This window comes from Pituophis catenifer, unplaced genomic scaffold (genome assembly GCF_029215685.1).
Source record: "Pituophis catenifer annectens isolate HBS135680 unplaced genomic scaffold, rPitCat1.0.hap2 SCAF_18, whole genome shotgun sequence".
Taxonomy (NCBI): domain Eukaryota; kingdom Metazoa; phylum Chordata; class Lepidosauria; order Squamata; family Colubridae; genus Pituophis; species Pituophis catenifer.
In genome coordinates, this window is record NW_027256898.1 from 3,382,477 (window position 1) to 3,401,226 (window position 18,750).

At 44.3% G+C, this 18,750-nt stretch overlaps 1 protein-coding gene across 3 annotated transcripts in view; it reads right to left on the reverse strand.

Annotated features, from left to right (window-relative positions):
• Window positions 1-14,481, reverse strand: part of MIB2 (MIB E3 ubiquitin protein ligase 2) — a 32,360-nt gene extending 17,879 nt beyond the window's left edge. The window contains exons 1-5 of one of the 3 annotated variants that reach the window (XM_070955943.1): window positions 14,315-14,481; window positions 7,233-7,327; window positions 3,520-3,617; window positions 1,999-2,319; window positions 1,134-1,305 (exon numbers count right to left, since the gene is read on the reverse strand). In XM_070955943.1, coding sequence (XP_070812044.1) covers window positions 1,134-1,305; window positions 1,999-2,245 — 419 coding nt within the window. In that variant the 5' untranslated portion in view covers window positions 2,246-2,319; window positions 3,520-3,617; window positions 7,233-7,327; window positions 14,315-14,481. The remainder of the gene's footprint in view (window positions 1-1,133; window positions 1,306-1,998; window positions 2,320-3,519; window positions 3,618-7,232; window positions 7,328-14,314) is intronic. The other 2 variants (XM_070955942.1, XM_070955941.1) reach the window with 2 other exon arrangements.
• Between the last annotated feature and the right edge of the window lie 4,269 nt (window positions 14,482-18,750).

An 18,750-nucleotide genomic window follows, 5' to 3' on the forward strand; every position in this document is an offset into this window, starting at 1 on the left:
CCTTTGAGGGTTGCAGGGGAGAAGTGATCGGATTCCAGGTGGAAAAAATAACAATGTTTGCTTCTAGTTCCGTGTTTCTCCACCTCGGCGACTTTAAGACATGTGGACTCTTAGAAGCATGACCGGCTGGGGAATTCTGGGAGTTGAAGTCCACACGCCTTAAAAGTTGCCAAGACTGAAAAACATCGTTTGAGTGCTAATCGGGACTGCAACGTTATCTGAAGGCTGTTATGTATATCTAGTTTTGTGGACAAAAACCATTCATTGCAAACTAAAGACAGTTAACACAATGGCCCTCTCTTCGTTTGTTATTTAATGGTTTTTCTCCTTTCTGCCACTTCATAATTTGCTAGTCCTTTTGGAGGGTAATGGAGTCTATTCTTAATATGGGGAAGTCAGGGCCGTAAATTCAGATTTTCTCTTCAGGAGAAGAGGAAAAAAGAGATTTCGAAGGGAAAAACCTTGAGGCATATCCGGCTCTAACCACCGGGAAGAAATCTAATCTCCGATGGAGCCATTGAGACCTCTTGTAACTGGGGCCGTCATGAGGACTAGCAACTTGCCCATGAAAAGTTTGAAATGCTAAGGAATTCCAAGTCAATGCAGGTTCCTCCCAAAGAAATTACTGCTCACATGCTACATGTCAAGCTCAAAGCGCGGTTATGCTGTTGCAACCATTATCGCTTCTAAACTTGCCAAAGGACTGGGGGTGGGGGAGGGAAGGGTGAGATGGAGTGCAGGCTTCAGACTTCAAGGAAGAGAGCTGTGAGAACCAAGGACATATCTGCAGGTGTTGGCCAAGATCAGAGACTCTTTCTCATAACAATACAATGAGATTCAATTGAATAATGTGACCTACACTAATAGGGGGGGAGAGAGAATTCTATATTGTAACTATGTGGGTTTGCGCGGGAATTAGGTAGAGCTGGTTTTGACCTCAACAGTACCGAAATGATGTACTCAATAAAGTGTTGCATTGAGACATTGACATTGTGCTTGCTTTAGTTGGGTTCGTCAGTCTGGACATTAACGCTACATTTATCACCAACGCTCTTAAAAAGCGGAGAGGGGAGGAAGGTCTGTCTCTCCACAGAAGCCAGTCTGGGAGAGGGTGGGCGATCGAGCGGACTTACGGTTGCGAGTGGGCGGTTTCGTAGCGCTCAAAGGCATGGGATAGGTCATGCTTGTTGCTCATGTAGCAATGCAGGCACAGGTCGTAATCAAAGCAGACTTTGCACTTCCATCGCATTCCACGAATGCCGTGTTTCTTGCAACAATCGCAGATGATGTTAGGGTGACGGACCCCTATGGGAAGAGTAAGAACATACTTTGGGTCATAACGAAGTCAAAAGCAGAAAGATGCTTAAGTGGGAAAGGTGAAAAAAAGGGGGGACATTGGCAATCGTTCACACCAATCATAAGACAAGACCAAACCATGTGAATGATAGGAAAAGACCAAACCATATGAGAGGAAAACAACAAAAAAAGGTTTTGGCCTCCCATTTTTGGGGTCTTTTTTTGGCCCTTTTCCAGTCTTTTTTCGGCCTGTTTCTGGGGCTCTTTTCGGCCCATTTTCCAGTCTTTTTTCGGCCCGTTTTCAAGGCTTTTTTTGGCCCATTTTTGGGGGCTTTTTGCGGCCCGTTTTCAAGAACCTTTATTTCTGAAAAAAGGGCCCAGAAAAAGCCTCAAAAATGGGCCGAAAAAAGCCCCGAAAATGGGCTGAAAAAGCCCCCAAAATGGGCCGAAAAGAGCCTCAAAAACAGGCTGAAAAAAGCCTTGAAAATGGGCACAAAAAGGCTGAAAAAAGGCCTCAAAACAGGGAGTGCGGAGGCCAAAAAATGGCTGGCAGGTGGGCAAAGCTTCAGCAAGATTCGGTCTATAAGACATACAGACATTTTCGCCCCTTTTTGGGAGACAAAAAAGTGGGTCTTATAGTCCCAAAAATACGGTAACTCATAATTCAGGCTTAAAGAAGGAAGGCACAGGGGGGAAAAGTACCTATTTGTGCATTATCATAGAGCAGAAGATCGTACGCTCCCTGGAAGCCGGTCCGGTAATTGGTGCGAGTCCCGTGATCCCACTGGACCACCACGGTTTTATCGGGGGTCGCCGGGCTGCCCTGCCGACCGATCTCCACCACCGTCCCCACGTTGCCCTCGCCGCCGTCCTGGTTTCCCCACCTCCAGTCAGCCCCGCGGACCACCCGCATGCCAATCTGCATGCTCGCGTAGGGGTCCAAGTCCATTGCTGGGCCGAGGAGCCTCAGCTTGGCCACTGGCGGGCGGATGCACTCTGTAGAGAAGAAAACATGGACGATACCTAGAGAAGTTGGGGGCAGGAAAAAAAATTGTTATTGTCTCTTCTTTTCTTGCAGAGATGCAAAGCAGCCTTTATTTCATCCTCACGTCAACCCTGAGAGAGGGATTAAGCCTCACCTGAAGTTGAATCCAGATCTTGCCAGCCCAATTATAAGCGCAATAGTGATCGCACTTAAGTCACAGTGCTTTCTAGCCCCTCTCTAAGCCATTTACGGAGTCAGCCTATTGCCCCCAACAATCTGAGTCCTCATTTTACCCACCTCGGAAGGATGGGAGGCTGAGTCAACCTGGATCCTGATGAGATTTGAACTGCCAAATTGCAGGCAGTCGGCAGGCAGCAGACGTAGCCTGCAGTACTGCACTCTAACCACTGCGCCACCGTGGCTCATTCTGGTTCTCAGAATGACATTTCACTTAAATCAAGCAGTGTTTAATAAGATTAAAAGTAAAGATTGGCAATAAATAAAACTGGAAGGGGCTACTAAGGTCATCTAGTCCTACCCACTCTGCTCAGAACAATGAGCTAAATCAAGGCGTCCCCAATGAACATACGGGCCAACTCTACTCTACTCCAACTCATCCAGCATCAAAGCCTGGCTTGATGGTGGCTTATATTCCGATTTGGGTAGAACATTTGCAAACCAAGAATGAATTCTAGTTTCACACAACCTATAACCCTTGGGCTTTGCCAGAAAAAGGTTCCCATCCTAACATGAAGTCTCACAGCTGTGCATGTTCACTGTGATGCTTCAAAAGGGGGGTAAATAATTACACGGAAATTATTTTAGCGTGATCTTCCCTTTTTTTTCCCCTTTTTTTTTAAAAAAAAAATCTTGCCTAAAATTAGACCGGCTCCTAAAATTATCTCAACCCAGAGGGCACCTTGCCTCTTCCGCATTACACCAAGTGTAAAAATAACTCGGCATAAGTAGCGGCTTCACACACCCGCTCCGTCACATTTCAGAAGTCAGAGGTAGGCTGAGCAGAATGCCTTCAGCAGGTTTTTTTCTTCTGAAATGCAAGAGCCGGAGTCATAAATTAAAAACAACGGGTGGCTGCCTTATAACTCCTTCGCTTCAAGGACCTGCTTCTGATAAAAATAGACGAGAGAAAGTCACACACAGTTTGATTTCAAAAGGAAACAAAACAAAAACAAACAAACAAACAAACAAAAAAACAACCAACTCCAAGAATGTCTTACAATTTTCCTTAAAGCAGGATCCAACCTTCTGGCTTTGGCACTCGGTCTGAAATCGAGAGGCGAAGATGTTTTTTACTGTAGCATGTAACAGGGGTGCGCTAAAAAAAAAAAAGAGTATTTGGAAAACAAAATATCCTGGGATTTATTAGGTGAAATAAGACCCATTTAGCCAAGTGGAATTGATTTTCTGCAGGTCGTCGGGCTTCTCTGCCCGGTGCGTTAAGGTGAACCCCCAATCAGAAGCAGTTATGGGATACACTATCTGCCATGTCGGTTATATGTTGTTGCCACTGTATGTCAACAATATCCCGACATAGAAGTAAAACTGCGGAGAGGAGCAGCGAGAAGATACCGAATGAGATGTCAAAAAAAAAAAGGGAAGGAGTGAACCAGTAGTGTGTTTCAATTTCAGCCGCTACTGGTTTGCTTCTGGGCGTGTGGGTGCGACGCTTCTGTGCATGCACAGAAGTTTCTGCATATGCGCAGAGACATCCCGGCAGGTGGGCAGAGCCTCCCGCCGCTACCAGTTCGCCCGAACCAGGGCGAACCGGTAGCAACCCACCACTGGAGTGAACATTTCAGACTGCAGACAGTCCTTCGATTTATGACCGCAATTGAGCCCAACATTTCTGTTGTTGAGCGAGACGTTTGCTAAGGGAGTTTTGTCCCATTTTCCCGCCACAGTGAATCGCTACAGTTGTTAAGTTAGTCACACGGTTGTTAAGAGAATTGGGCTCCCTCCGCAGACTTTGCTTGTCAGAAGGTTGGAAAAAAAAGGGGGGGTCATGTGACCCTGGGACCCTGCAACCTTCGTAAGTACATGCCAGTTGCCAAGCATCTGGATTTTGATCGTGTGACTATAAGGATGCTGCAATGGTCATAAATGTGAAAAACAGACATAAGTCACTTTTTTTCGTTACCATTGCAACTTCGAACTAAATGAATGGTTGTAAGTTGAGGACTACCTGAATCATGTAGACATAAATATTAGAACATCAAACTCCTCCTCCTCCTCATTTAGATAAAAAGTTATACAAAAGAAGAAAAGGAAGGAATTTTGGTTAAGTCCACTAGAGATTTTCAAATCAAGACTGGCTATCATGCTTCCGCAATTTTATTTATTTTGTTTTTTTCTTTATTTAAGGGATTGGTACGGCCACCCATTTTAAATAACTCACACCACAGTGGATTCTATGCTCAGCAAGGGGGTTGGACTGGATGACCTCTAAGATCCTTTCCAATTCTGGGATTCCAGTTCGGGCATGTTAGGATTTCTAGAGAGGAAAAAGAAATTGCAGCTCAGCCACTTCTCAGGCTGGCCCTTCCTTTTCACACTTGCTCCTTGCCTGTGCTTGCAATTGCAATTAGACATGATGATCTCCAACTGGCTTTAATCAAAGTTTGAGACAAACTGAGAAAGCCTCCCGGGAGGGTTTCAGGCAAACTGTGAGAAACATAAACTTCCTTTCTTCCCAGAAAGGGAAGGAGGAAGAAATGGAAAATTAATTCTTAGAAAGCCACATTTTAAACAGGTAAGGTCTCTCTCTGTGTATCATATTCATACTGCTATATTCATATACTGGCGATAAAAAATGTAAGTGTGCAGATCTTCCTCCCAGATTACCGTTCGCTTCAAAATATCAAGAGGAAGCTTTTTAAACCGAAAAAAAAACCATTAAAAAACCCAACCCTTTAAAGAGGGATTAAAACTGGTAGGAGTTAAACATTTCAAACCCGCAAGAGCTTAATCTAGTTCTCCCTTATCGTACGAAAGCAAGCAAGAAAACCGCTGGGATGGGAGACATTTTTGAAGAGGGAGAGTCAGAAAGTTATGGAAATATAATTATTGGTTTGCGGTGCAGGAAAGAAACCCCAAACCTCCCAGTTTTCAGATGTGTAATTAAAAAAATAGCCCAGAACCGAAATAAAACAAGCTGCTGCTGAAGGTTCCCACGCATTATTTATCTGTTCCGGAAGTGAAATGTAGGTGAAAGAAGAAGAGGACAAAAAAAAAAAAAAGAGAGAGAGAGAGAGGGAGAGAACCAATTCGGCAAACCGCTGCATTACAAATTGGTCGGTATTTCCAGGAAGAAAATCCACGGGGTTTTCCCCCTTTTACTATTCTGCATAGCTTCAGGGTAAAGTACGTTTTCTCAAAAACACAAAGTGCCCATTTGTGTGTGTGTGTGTGTGTGTGTGTGTGTGTGTGACTTCCTGCTAGCCCATGATCGCACCGTTCTATTTCAAGCAGCTGATTCAGCAAACGATATTTCATTTGAGAATATCATTCCCCAGATTCTATATAGGGGATAGAAGAAATAGCAGCTGAAGCTTTTAAGGATTGGAGAACCTTTAAGGAAGGATGGGAGAGAGGAGGGTGGTTCCAGACCTTAAGGACTAGAAACTTGCTTTCTTTTTTCTTTTCTTTTTTTTAACTTTCCTGGATCATTAGGCTCTTCCTCTTCTTCCATAGAGTTTAGGTCAGACAGACTCAATTTAGAATATACCAAAACATTTATTTCCCCCAAACAAGCATCACAGTTCTTCAAAACAAACATCACAGAAACATCACAGTTCCCTTTTCCTTTCCAGAATCCAATGCTTACTCATGTCCTAATTAGCAGGTTATGTAAATCAGATTATATGAAGGTTAAATATGGCGTTACTTTGGTTATGCTTTTTACAGGAATAATTCATTTTTCTCTCACCTGGTTTTGTAAAAACTCTTCAGGATCTATCGCAGGAACTCTATCTTAGCATTTTAACTAGGAAGCATTTTCTGCAAACTACCGAATATTCTCCAAAAGTATTCTAAGCAAGGCCTACTCAAATCAAGCCCAATTCAGATATATAATGTAAAATGAATAAATAAAAGAATTATTACATTAATTATTAAAAGCATTACAGGTAGTCCTCCATTTACAACAGTTCATTTAGGGACCCTTAGAAGTTACGATGTTACACTGAAAAAAAAAAATGACTTGCAACTGTTTTTCACACTTATGATCATTGCAGACATCCCTATGGTCATGCGATCAAAACTCAGATGTTTGTCGAGTGACTCATACTTATGACGGTTGCAATGTCCCTGGGGTCGCGTGATCCCCTTTTGCGACGAACAAAGTCAAGGGAGAAGACAGATTCACTTAACAACCCGTGTTACTCGTTTAATAAGTGCCCTGGTTCACTTAATCACTTTATTGCTGCGGCAATAAAGGTTGTACAATGGGGCAAAGCTCACTTAACAAATGTCTCGCTTAGCAACAGAAATGCTGGGCTCAATTGTGGTCGTAAGACGAGGACTACCTGTACTGTACACAGCATCATGAACATGGATAACATACCGTTTTCCATAAATACTGGGAAATGTCTTCAGTCGTTCTTTACATTTTCAACATGCTAAATGTTACCCAGAGGTTTCTAAGCATATTCTCACAACAATAAGGACTAGAAACATGATCCTCTAGAAAGTTGAGGAAAAAAACCATGTGCTTTTTCTTCCTGGAAAATGTCTTCAGTCGTTCTTTACATTTTCAACATGCTAAACGTTACCCAGAGGCTTCTAAGCATATCCTCACAACAATAAGGACTAGAAACATGATCCTCTAGAAAGTTGAGGGGGGGGGGAAACCCATGTTGTTTTCTTCCTGCAATCCACAGGTTTTAACACAATTAAGACATCATAACCCAGAAACAAACTTATCAGAACTTACCTCTTAGGACAGAGCTTGCAATCTTTTGCTGTTTTAAGGCTTCCACAGATGACAGCCTGTTGCAGATTTTGGTTAAACCTTCAGTTTACATCCCCCTAAAAGATGGGAAAAGAGAGATTCAACAAAGAGACACTCTTGGGCTTAGAAAAGAAGCAATATTTTGGAAAGGGCCTGCATTCCAAAACAGGGCTTTTGAGAGCATGGTAATAAGGCCAAGCACTTATTTCAGGGTTCAAAAAAATATAAAACAGGGTCTTATTTTCAGGGAACACTGTATCTATCTATCTATCTATCTATCTATCTATCTATCTATCTATCTATCTATCTGTCCTGTTTTCCCCAAAATAAGACCTCCCCTGATAATAAGCCCAATCGGGCTTTTGAGCGCATGGTAATAAGACCACGCGCTTCTTTCAGAGTTCAAAAAATAATAAGACAGGGTCTTATTTTCGGGAAAACACGGGGTTTTTTTTTCAGTTTTGCAGTTTCAAAGTCGGAAATTATAAAATCTAATCAAAACCCAATGCCGTTTGGAAATTTACTGGGCTGATACCCAGTAAAGGGGAAGGGGGAATGAGGTGAGGGGGAATAAAAATCCAGAGGTGCCGAAGTCTCTGGGGCATTCCTTTTTTTTTTTTCAACCCCTGCAGAATTGTGGGATAAAGGAGGATTTGATGGCCTTCCAATGAATTTTCTAAGGCAGAGAGAATCCTATTATTATTATTATTATTATTATTATTATTATTATTATTATTATTATTCCTTCCGGGGAACAAATGCAGTTCAAGATTATGAGGCCTTCCCTTCTCTTTCACCCACTTTGCTCCCAAAGCAGGTAGGAAAATAGGGCCGGCTTTCTTTGCAAACTCCCACACTTGTCAAATGGGCCTGTTTGGGTGGAGCAATTATGCCAGAAGAGGAAGGTTAACATGGGGAAGGGGGGGGTGTATATCAAGGTCAGACAGCAATGGGGGTGTCGGTCCTTTCCCCCCCCTCAAATGACCAGCTGCAGATCATGGGTGTGTGTGTGTGTGTGTGGAGATGCTTCCCCTCGAAAGAGCCAGAACCGAAAACAGCAGCAGGGAACTCAGCATTTCAAAACCAGATTTTCAGCTCCACGGACTCATCCAGAGACGCGCCCTCCGAAGAGATAACGGATAGCCCTCAACTTATGACCACAACGGAGCCCAAATTTTCTGTAGGCTAAGCGAGAAGTTAAGTGAGTTTCGACCTATTTTTATCATCTTCCTCGCTGCGGCGGTTAATTGAGTCACTGACCACGGTCGTCGTTAAGGTGAATCTGGTTTGCCCCCCCCCATCAGCTATGCTTGTTGGAAGGTCGCAAAAGGGGATTGCGTGACCCCCCCGGGGACACTGCGACCGTCGTAAATACGAGTCAGTTGCCGAGCATTCAAAAAAAATTTTTTAGTGCCATTGTAACTTATGGTCACTAAACGAATCGTTGTTAAGTCAAAGACCACCTCTATTCTTTTGAACCAACTTTCTTTTTTAAAAAAACTAATCTGTCAATCAAGCAGGGAACTCTACTCCTCCTCCTTTAGCTCCACCCTTTTACCCTTGTCCCCGCCCCCTCTTCATCCAGCCCACCCCCTCAACCCCACCTACATCACCCAAGCTATGGCCATTCCTTCAAAGTAAGCATTTTCTGCACCATTTAGCAATTCTGGCTTATTTATTTATTTATTTATTTATTTATTTGATTTTTTTATACCGCCCTTCTCCCGAAGGACTCAGGGTGGTGAACAGTCAAAATAAACATATATATAAAAAAATGTGAATAGAAGCAATAAATAATAATTAAGTCAATTTGGCTTATCAGTTAAGTTAAGATCTTCAGAATAAAATTTACACAATTAGGAAAAGGAAAGAAAAAAATTAATTATGCCAGCCCAGCTTGGTGAAAGAGGAAGGTCTTAAGTGCCCGACGGAAAGTACAAAAAGTTTTTCCTTTTGGATTGGAAAAACTGACCCGTGGATTTGATATAACACTAATAACATAAGCCTGATATAAGGCATTTTCCTGCATGTTTTGGTGCTTCCAACTGTGTCAGGTGACTAGTGACTAGTTTGGTGACTAGTCACCTAGGGTGACTAATAACTAGTTTTCGGATAGGAGACCACAAGGAAATCCAGAGATTTAGAGGCTAGGCCATGGCGTTAAAAGCCCAAGGGTTTTTTTTTTTTTTTTTAAACTTTTGCTGTCCCCTATCAGAGGACGAAGCATTCCTTCGGGTAGATAAGTCATCTTTAGCTCCAACAATTTTTTTCGAGCAAAAGAGATTGCCGAGAAAAAAAAAAAAACTAGCTCACACATCAGCTACTGAGGCTGCAATTTAAGCTGACAATGTTGCAAGCAATCAAATCAAATCTCTTGTGGTTTTTACTTTTAGGTGGAATAACAACAACAACTCGGCTCGGCTCTGTCATATATTTTTAATCTCTCTCTCTCTCTCTCTACACCAGTGGAGTTCACGAGAGGCAATTTAGAAAGCTCGTCAAAATTTAGGAAGAAACCTGGAAAGCACCAGCTTTATCCTGCTCACGAGTTGAGGCCGAGCCCTTGAAGATATGACAATATCTGTAACTTTTCCCTAATATCGATAAGACGTCAAGGCCATTGATACAATGATAAACTACTGGAGAGCAAATGAGCTTTTACTCCAGAAAAAAAGAACAAGCGTTTTGGTCCAAAATCTGTTTCTTGCAGCCTAAATACAAGGAAAGATAGATAGATAGATAGATAGATAGATAGATAGATAGATAGATAGATAGATCGATAGATGATGGATGGATGAATATAGATAGATGATGGATGGATGAATATAGATAGATGATGGATGGATAGAGAGATAGATAGATATAGATATGGATGGATGGATAGATAGATAGATATGGTTGGATGGATAGAGATAGATAGATAGATAGATAGATATGGATGGATGGAGATAGATAGATAGATAGATAGATAGATAGATAGATAGATAGATGGAGATAGATGATGGATGGATGGATGAATATAGATAGATAGATGATGGATGGATAGAGATAGATAGATATAGATATGGATGGATAGATAAATAGCTAGATATGGATGGATGGATAGAGATAGATAGATATGGATGGATGGAGATAGAGATAGATATGAATGGAGATAGATAGATAGATAGACAGATAGATAGATAGTTCGAATCCGAGTAAGGTATGTCTAGCTGATGAGAGCTAAATAGCTTGAAATAGATCTATACTAGTCTCCCTTTATTTATCAGCGAAATATAAATTTGGTATACATACATACACACACACACACACACACACAATCAACAGAGAATCTACAATTACCAGCAATAACAATTATTAATTCAGTGTGTATTTATGCGACTGTAAAGAGTGGCAATAAAGATGATAATAATGATATTAGAAATGACCAAACATGTGGGGCTGATAAGGTGATATCTCAGTCATGGGGCATACCCACTGAGATTTTTTTCTTCCCAAGCCCTTCTGGGGTTGGGGAGAGGTTAACTGGGAGAAAACTGCGTTGAGTTTATGATCCATTTTTCCGCTGAGTATCACAAGAAGCAAATTCTTTTATGTTTTGGCTCCGGACAACAGATCGCGCAATCCTCCGTAAGTTTGGGCCTACAGATCTTAGGCAAGAGTTGGAAGGGATCTTGGAGGTCTTCTAGTCCACTCAATCAGGAGAATCTATACCATTTCAGGCAAATGGTTGTCCGGTCTCTTCTTAAAAGCCTCCAGTGATGGAGTACTCGCAACTTCTGGAGGCAAGCAGTTCCGCTGTCTAATTGTTTTCTCTCTGTCAGAAATTTCTCCGTAGTTCCGGGTTGCTTCTCTCCTTGGTTAGCTTCCATCCGTTGCTTCTTGTCCTGCCTTCTGGTGCTTTGGAATCGATCAGGTTGAGCCCCCTCTTCTTTGTGGCAGCCCCTCAAATATTGGAACATTGCTCTCATATCCTATCTTCAGAAGAAGATATCTTTAGAAGATCATTTGGCGGCCGTGGCCAGGGGGGCTTTCTATCAGGTTCGCCTGATACGCCAGTTGCATCCCTTTCTTGATCGGGACTCCCTACGCACAGTCACTCAGGCACTCGTCACTTCCCGCCTGGACTACTGCAACGCTCTCTACATGGGGCTCCCCCTGGGGTGCACCCGGAGGCTCCAGCTGGTCCAGAACGCGGCCGCGCGGGGGATTATGGGGGCGACGAGGCGCTCCCATGTGACACCTCTCCTGCGCGAGCTGCACTGGCTCCCGGTGGTCTTCCGGGTGCGCTTCAAGGTGTTGGTGACCACCTTTAAAGCGCTCCATGGCTTAGGGCCGGGGTACTTACGAGACCGCCTTCTGCCACCAATAGCCTCCCACCGGCCAGTACGCTCACACAGAGTGGGCCTCCTCAGGGTGCCGTCCGCCAGACAATGTCGGCTGGCGACCCCCAGGGGGAGAGCCTTCTCTGTGGTGGCGCCCACCCTCTGGAACAACCTCCCCCCAGAGTTACGTACAATAACAGACCTCCGGATTTTTCGTCGGGCCCTGAAAACCTATTTATTTCAACTAGCTGGGCTGGCTTGAGTCAAATTTTAAAGTAATTTTAAATTGGAACAGTTTTAATTATGGCCAAGATATTTAATTATTTTAATCAGTTTTTTAGATTTTGTATGTTTTGTATGTATGTCTTGTTTTTACTTTGGCTGTTCACCGCCCTGAGTCCTATATTGGAGAAGGGCGGTATAGAAATTTAAACAAATAAATAAATAAATAAATAAAAAGTCTTGGGAGTTGGAAGCAGGTAAAAGGCATTAAGGAGCACAAAGAAGCAGGAAAAATTCACCATTAGTTGCAAAAAAACAAAACACAACATTGTCCTTCATCCTGTATATATCAAGGGGGGGGGATTGTGAGGTGTCATCCTTGTCTCCAGATGTGGTTGGCCGGTTTTTCACAAATAGTTTTGCTTTTACAGCCTTGTGGGATTCTCTGGTGTGACCCCATTTACTTTCCTGAGGTTGGCTGAGGTCAAATTTTGTGCCGCCATCTGCGATAGGCTAACACAACCCCGTCGATACGCCACGAGGGAATTATCCAGATCTTGTATATGGCATTAATTATGGATTTGATTTTTATCCTGCCTCAATCTCGGCGAGTTACATCACGGTTAAAAACCTCCACAGAATTAAGACAACGTACGACCCAAATTGCAGACCGAACCAAAGTTGGAGGGGGAGGAAAAAAAATGACAATAAAAAGGGCAGGAGATGCGATGGGACAGCCTTCATTACTGAAATTAGTTTTAATTAATTGAACTTGCTGTGTTGTTTTAATCAGCACGGTGGCAGCTCAGATTCCGCTCTGACTGTGTTAGACAGCCTGTAATCCTGAAATAAATTTGGCAGGCGGAACTCCCTGCCACCAGATTGACACAATGTTCCCTGAAGCGATGAAGCAGAACTGCCCCTTTGCAAGACTTTTCGGGTTGCCACCAAAATCGCATCGGTGTGTTCATTTCCTCACAAGAAGTTGAGCTGTACTCGGCGACCTTACCCTTATCGTTGATATGTATGTATTTTTTTTTTAATTTGATTTATATGCCGCCCTTCTCCGGAGACTCAGGGCAGCTTACAATGTGTTAAGCAATAGGCTTCGTCCTTTTGTATATTTATACAAAGTCAGCTTATGCCCCCACAAACTGGGTCCTCATTTAACCTACCTTAGAAAGGATGGAAGGTTGAGTCAACCTTGAGCCTGGTAAGATTCGAACCTGCAGTAATTGCAGGCAGCTGTTAATAACAGGGTGCTTTAGACCACTGTGCTACCAAGGCTCTTGGTATTGGGTTTTATACACCAGAATCGTAAGACATTACAGTACTGAAAAGTTAAAGCTGGAAAAAGGAGAGGCAGGCAGGTTTAAGGTTCCACTTCTTCAACTATGGGGTTTATTAAAAAAAAAAAAAATAGCAAAGCCAGGAATTTTGCAAGAGAATGGACAAAGTCTTCATAAAGACTCTAATAAACTCTGAACTGACGGGACATTCTTCAGAAATCTATATATTCTTCAGCCCTTCAAATGTGAGTTTCGGCGCTAAGGTTTTCCAGTAATCACCCACCCCACCCCACCCCCCATCCATAGAAAAAAGGATGGAAAAACAAAGATTGGCTCAAAAAAAAAAAAACGCAAATACGATTCGTGCAGGATCAACAGGTTTTAAGGCTATTTTTTTTTAAAGCAAGCGCTATCTCTGATACCATCTGCAAAGACAAGAGAGGGGAGGAGGGAAATTCCAGCAGGATCTCAGCAAAAGCATCTTCGACAAATGACCCAGAGAGGGACCAGTTTTCAAACCCTGAAACTTTGTGGAAAACAGATGGGAGAAAGGGACACGTGTGTATGTGTATGTGTATGTGTATGTGTATGTGTATGTGTATGTGTATGTGTGATCTACAGCTTTCCACCCCAAAGAGGCCTTGGAAAAAGAGAGGGGGGGGGAACAACCTTGCCCCCCCCCACTCTTTCTCTCTCCATTGGACCGAACCAGCCAGCCAGGTGGTGACCAGGTGAAGGGGGAAAAGGCAAGGCAAGGACGGTCGGTTGGGCTCGGAAGCAGATTCAACCCCGAGCAAATTGGGGGGAACCTGTGGGTGGTGGGGGGGGACGATCTATCCATCCAAGATAGCGAGGGACCCCCCCCTCTTTTTTTCCCTCTTCCAAGGCATGCCAATCCGCAGCTCGGCGGTAGCAGCATCGGAATCATCATCATCATCATCCTATCATCATCATAGCAAACACGCTAAAGCGAGAAGCAAAAGCAAAAGAGAACGCGGACCTTCCCCAAATTGGGGGGGGGCGGGCAGGGGGCTTTCTCCCAACCCCGGGAGGGAGGGGGTTGCCAACTTTCCTAAGCCGGCCCTGCAGACCCCTTGGAGGGGAAGGGGTGAGAGGGAAGGGATGCCCCGAGCAAACCCCGCTGGGGAATCAGCTGACCGCCTTTGCTCCCAAGCCCCCCACCCCACCCCTCCACCCCCCAAATCTGCGCTGCGTATGGGAAACTTACAGCAAAGTTTGGGGCCAAAAGCCAAGCTTCTAGTCCTCTCCACGGCCTGGGTTTGCGCTCAACGCTTTCCTCTTGTTCGTTCGGGCTTCCTCTTCCTGCTTTCCTCCCAAGCCGTCCTGAACCAGCTCCCCCCCCCCTTCCCAATCCGCCTGGCGTGCGTGCTTCTTCGCCCCCCTTTTTCTTTCCCAATTACCAGCCTTTGCAAAAAAAAAAAAAGAAGCGACGCCTTCTGGGAACGGTAGTTCCGACCAGCTGCATCCACTGCAAGCTTCCAAGAGGCCCAGAGCGAAGACTCCATTTCCAGCATGCTCCGCGGCTAGGTTTCCTCCCCCCCCCCGGGGAGGTTTCCCACGCCAGTGACTCTGCTTTTGTCTCCGATGATGGGAGGGGGGAGGGGGAAGAGTCAAACCAAGGGCGCCCTCTGGCGGGGGTCTTTGTTTTAGCAGGAGTGGTTTTGAATTTAAGTTAAAGGAGAGAAAGGTGGGGGGGAGGAAAAAGGGAAAGTGACAGAGACAGGATAGAAGGGGGGGGGAGAAAAAAAAGAGAGAAGGAAAAAAAAAAAGAAGAAGAAGAAGAAAAGAATGGGGATATTCTGAACCGCCAGAACATCTTTAAGAGCTACGGTTTCCCAAACGGTGAAACCGATCGCCAATGTTTTATAAAGTAATGGCGCGTCGGTGGTTTATTAAATAAATCCGTGTTTGCAGAGGCCTCCCCTAAACTCAGTTTTACTCAGTAAACTCAAAAGTAGTACAGTGGTTTAATGCGCCCTGTAATTAACACAGCTGCCTGCAATTACTGTAAGTTCGAATCTCGCCAAGGCTCAAGGTTGACTCAGCCTTCCATCCTTTCTAAGGTGGGTAAAATGAGGACCCAGTTTGTGGGGGCAATAAGCTGACTTTGTATAAATATATACAAAAGGATGAAGGCTATTGCTTAACGCATTGTAAGCCGCCCTGAGTCTCCGGAGAAGGGCGGCATATAAATCAAATTTAAAAAAAAAGAAAAGAAAGAGAAAGAAAGAGAAGAAGGAAAGAAAGAAAGAAAGAGAAGCTGACTTTGTATAAAATATACAAAAGGAGGAAGGCTATTGCTTAACGCATTGTAAGCTGCCCTGAGTCTCCGGAGAAGGGCGGCATATAAATCAAATTAAAAAAAAAAGAAAAGAAAGAGAAAGAAAGAGAAAGAAGGAAAGAAAGAAAGAAAGAAAAGCTGACTTTGTATAAAATATACAAAAGGATGAAGGCTATTGCTTAACGCATTGTAAGCTGCCCTGAGTCTCCGGAGAAGGGTGGCATATAAATCAAATTAAAAAAAAAAAGAAAAGAAAGAGAAAGAAAGAGAAAGAAGGAAAGAAAGAAAGAAAGAGAAGCTGACTTTGTATAAAATATACAAAAGGAGGAAGGCTATTGCTTAACGCATTGTAAGCCGCCCTGAGTCTCCGGAGAAGGGCGGCATATAAATCAAATTTAAAAAAAAAAAAAAAAAAAAGCCAACTCAGTTCTGGGCTGCGTAAACAGAGGGAATAGAATCAAGATCGCGTGAAGGGTTGAGACCACTTGATAAGGCCTTATTAGGTAATAAGGCCAAGCTTGGAATACGGCATCCAATTTTGGTCGCCACGAGGTGAAAAAGATGTGGAGACTCTAGAAAGAGTGCAGAGAAGAGCCACAAAGAGGATCAGGGGACTGGAGGCTAAAACATAGGAAGAACTGGGGGTGTCTAGTTTGATGAAAAGAAGGACTAGGGGAGACAGGATAGCAGTCTTCCGATATCTCAGGGGCTGCCCCAAATGAAGATGGGGTTTTGATGATTTCCCTTGGCTTTCCCAGGTGGCTTATTGATCCCTACACTATGAAAATCATAATGTCAGACTCTGCAGCATATTGAATCTCGTTTTGGAAGCAAAGTTTTCTTTCTCCCTGCCGTTGGCTTTTCCTTTTAGGTTGTTGTTGTCTTTTCAGATCGTAAGGTGCCTTGTGTCTGCCATTCAGCAATGCAGTCTCGATGTCCAATGTCATATATACACAACAGACATGTGATGTCCGGATACCTGGAAAAATATGGCATCCTTCATTTAATCCTCCAGGGAAAGATTGAAGGCAAATGAGGTCCAGGCAGAAGAACATTATCATGGCTTCAAAATCTAAGGGACCGGTTTGGACAAAACTCAGCAGCACTTTTAATGCAGCTGTTGATAAAAATAGGACCATCAACATGATCGCCAATGTCCAATGACAGATATGGCAGAAGAAGAAGAAGAGGAAGAGGAAGAGGAGGAGGAGGAGGAGGAGAAGGAGAGGAGGAGGAGAAGAAGACGAGGAGGAGGAGGAGGAGGAGGAGGAGGAGGAGGAGGAGGAGGAGAGGAAGAAGAAGAAGAAGAAGAAGGAGGAGGAGGAGGAGGAGGAGGAGGAGGAGGAGGAGGAGGAGGAGAGGAGAGGAAGAAGAAGAAGAAGAAGAAGAAGAAGAAGAAGAAGAAGAAGAAGAAGAAGAAGAAGAAGAAGAAGAAGAGGAGGAGAAGGAGAAGGAGAGAAAGAGGAAGAGGAAGAGGAAGAAGAAGAAGAGGAAGAGGAGGAGGAAGAGGAGGAAGAGGAGGAGGAGGAGGAGGAGAAGGAGAAGGAGAGGAAGAGGAAGAAGAAGAAGGAGGAGGAGGAGGAGAAGGAGAAGGAGAAGGAGAAGGAGAGGAGGAGGAGGAGGAGGAGGAGGAGGAGGAGGAGGAGGAGGAGGAGGAGGAGGGAAACAGCATCTCAGGGAAAAGTCTTATCTAGTTTTTCATGTAAAAGGAGGTGCTTTGAGATAAGGGCTACGGTCCAGATGTCATTTTTGACTCTTGGGCGAGGATTTCCTTGCTTTTGCGATAAAACTTCCCCTGGCTTTTTCTTGATGAATGGGTGAAAATTGACTTTTATATCCTCCAGGGATTGCTATAGAGCCTTCTAGCCAAGCCTTAAAAATTCACAAAGCTTTAAAAAGAATTAAACGAGAACGAAGACGAGAGGGGCGCTGAGAAATTAAGAGACGACGGTTTTGGACCAGTTTATGAACCTGACATAGGAGGCGATATCACACAACGTGGCGCACTAGGAAAACGAGTATTTTTGTCTTCGCCATCTCTGCCTTTCAAGCGACCCGTGTTCCAATGGCTCCATAACCGTTATTCTAATTTGGCTTCTTTTTCAGTCGCCTTCCCTTGTTTTGAAGCATTGGGTTTTCTCTGCGTTTGGAGTCAAAAAATATTCCAGCTTTAGCTTCGTTGTTGCTGTCCCGCGATGGCTCAGGCGATTTGACTCAAATGAGCGAGTCGCTTTTGCAATTATTTCCTCCAGCGCTTCTAAAGAGTCCACAGAGAAAAGAAGAAGAAGAAGAAGAAAAAAAGCTCTTTTGTCCTGGAGAGCTTTTGGAGATGCTTTGGGCTTTTGTTGCAAATGGAGTGGACCGATCCTTCCCTATACTTAGAACCGGCAGAAATGCCAAGCTAGCTTTTCCTCGGCCATTAAGCAGAATTGCCGTTTGGCTCCTTAGCAAGCCTGGCTGGAATTACCACGGTGAGGAGGAGCCCCTTCGTCCGCTTGCCTCAATGGCCCTTGCCAACAACCGGCTATAAATATGACAAGGCAAACCCATCTCGCTGTCATTCTGAAATATCGATCCTCTCTGTGCGAGCCGGAGCTGGCTCGGACTTCGCCTGCCTGCCTGCCTGCCTGGGGTTTGATTTATTGATTTATTTATTTATTTATTTGGTAGCTTAGTCACTTGGGCTTCGGTTGCCACTGGAAAGGCATTCTTGAGAAAAAGAAGAAAGCAAGAAAGCAGGCAGGCAGGCCCAGTTGTTGTTAGTCTAAACCAGGGGTCTGCAACCTTAAACACTCAAAGAGCCATTTGGACCAGTGGCGGGTTGCCCCTAGTTCGGACAGGTTCACAAGAACCCCGTCCTCTGCCCCGAATGTCGTCATCGGCGATCTGCGCATGGCGTGCGATCCCGTTGCGAACCGGTAGTAAAGGTAAAGTAGAACCTGTTTCCCACAGAAAAAAAAAAACATCGGGAGCCACAAAATCTGGGTGGGCGTGGCCAACTCCACGTCACTCACTCCAACCCAGTCACATGACACACCCCAGCCACGCCTATCCAGTCGATCATTAGGGGAGAGAACCGGTTGTTAAAAAACACCGGGAACCACAAAATCCTTTTCTCTTTCTCTCTCTCTCTCCCCCCCTCTCTCTGTCTCTCTCTCTCCCCCCTCTGTCTCTCTCTCCCCCTCTCTATCTTCACCGCTCGCCCCGTCTCTCCTTATCTCTTTCCCCCTCTCCCTCTCTATCTCCATCTCTCTCTTTCTCTATGTCTCTCTCTCGCCTCCTCTGTATCTCTCCCCCTCTCTATCTTCACCGCTTGCCCCCTCTCTCCTTATCTCTCTCCCCCTCTCCCTCTCTATCTCCAT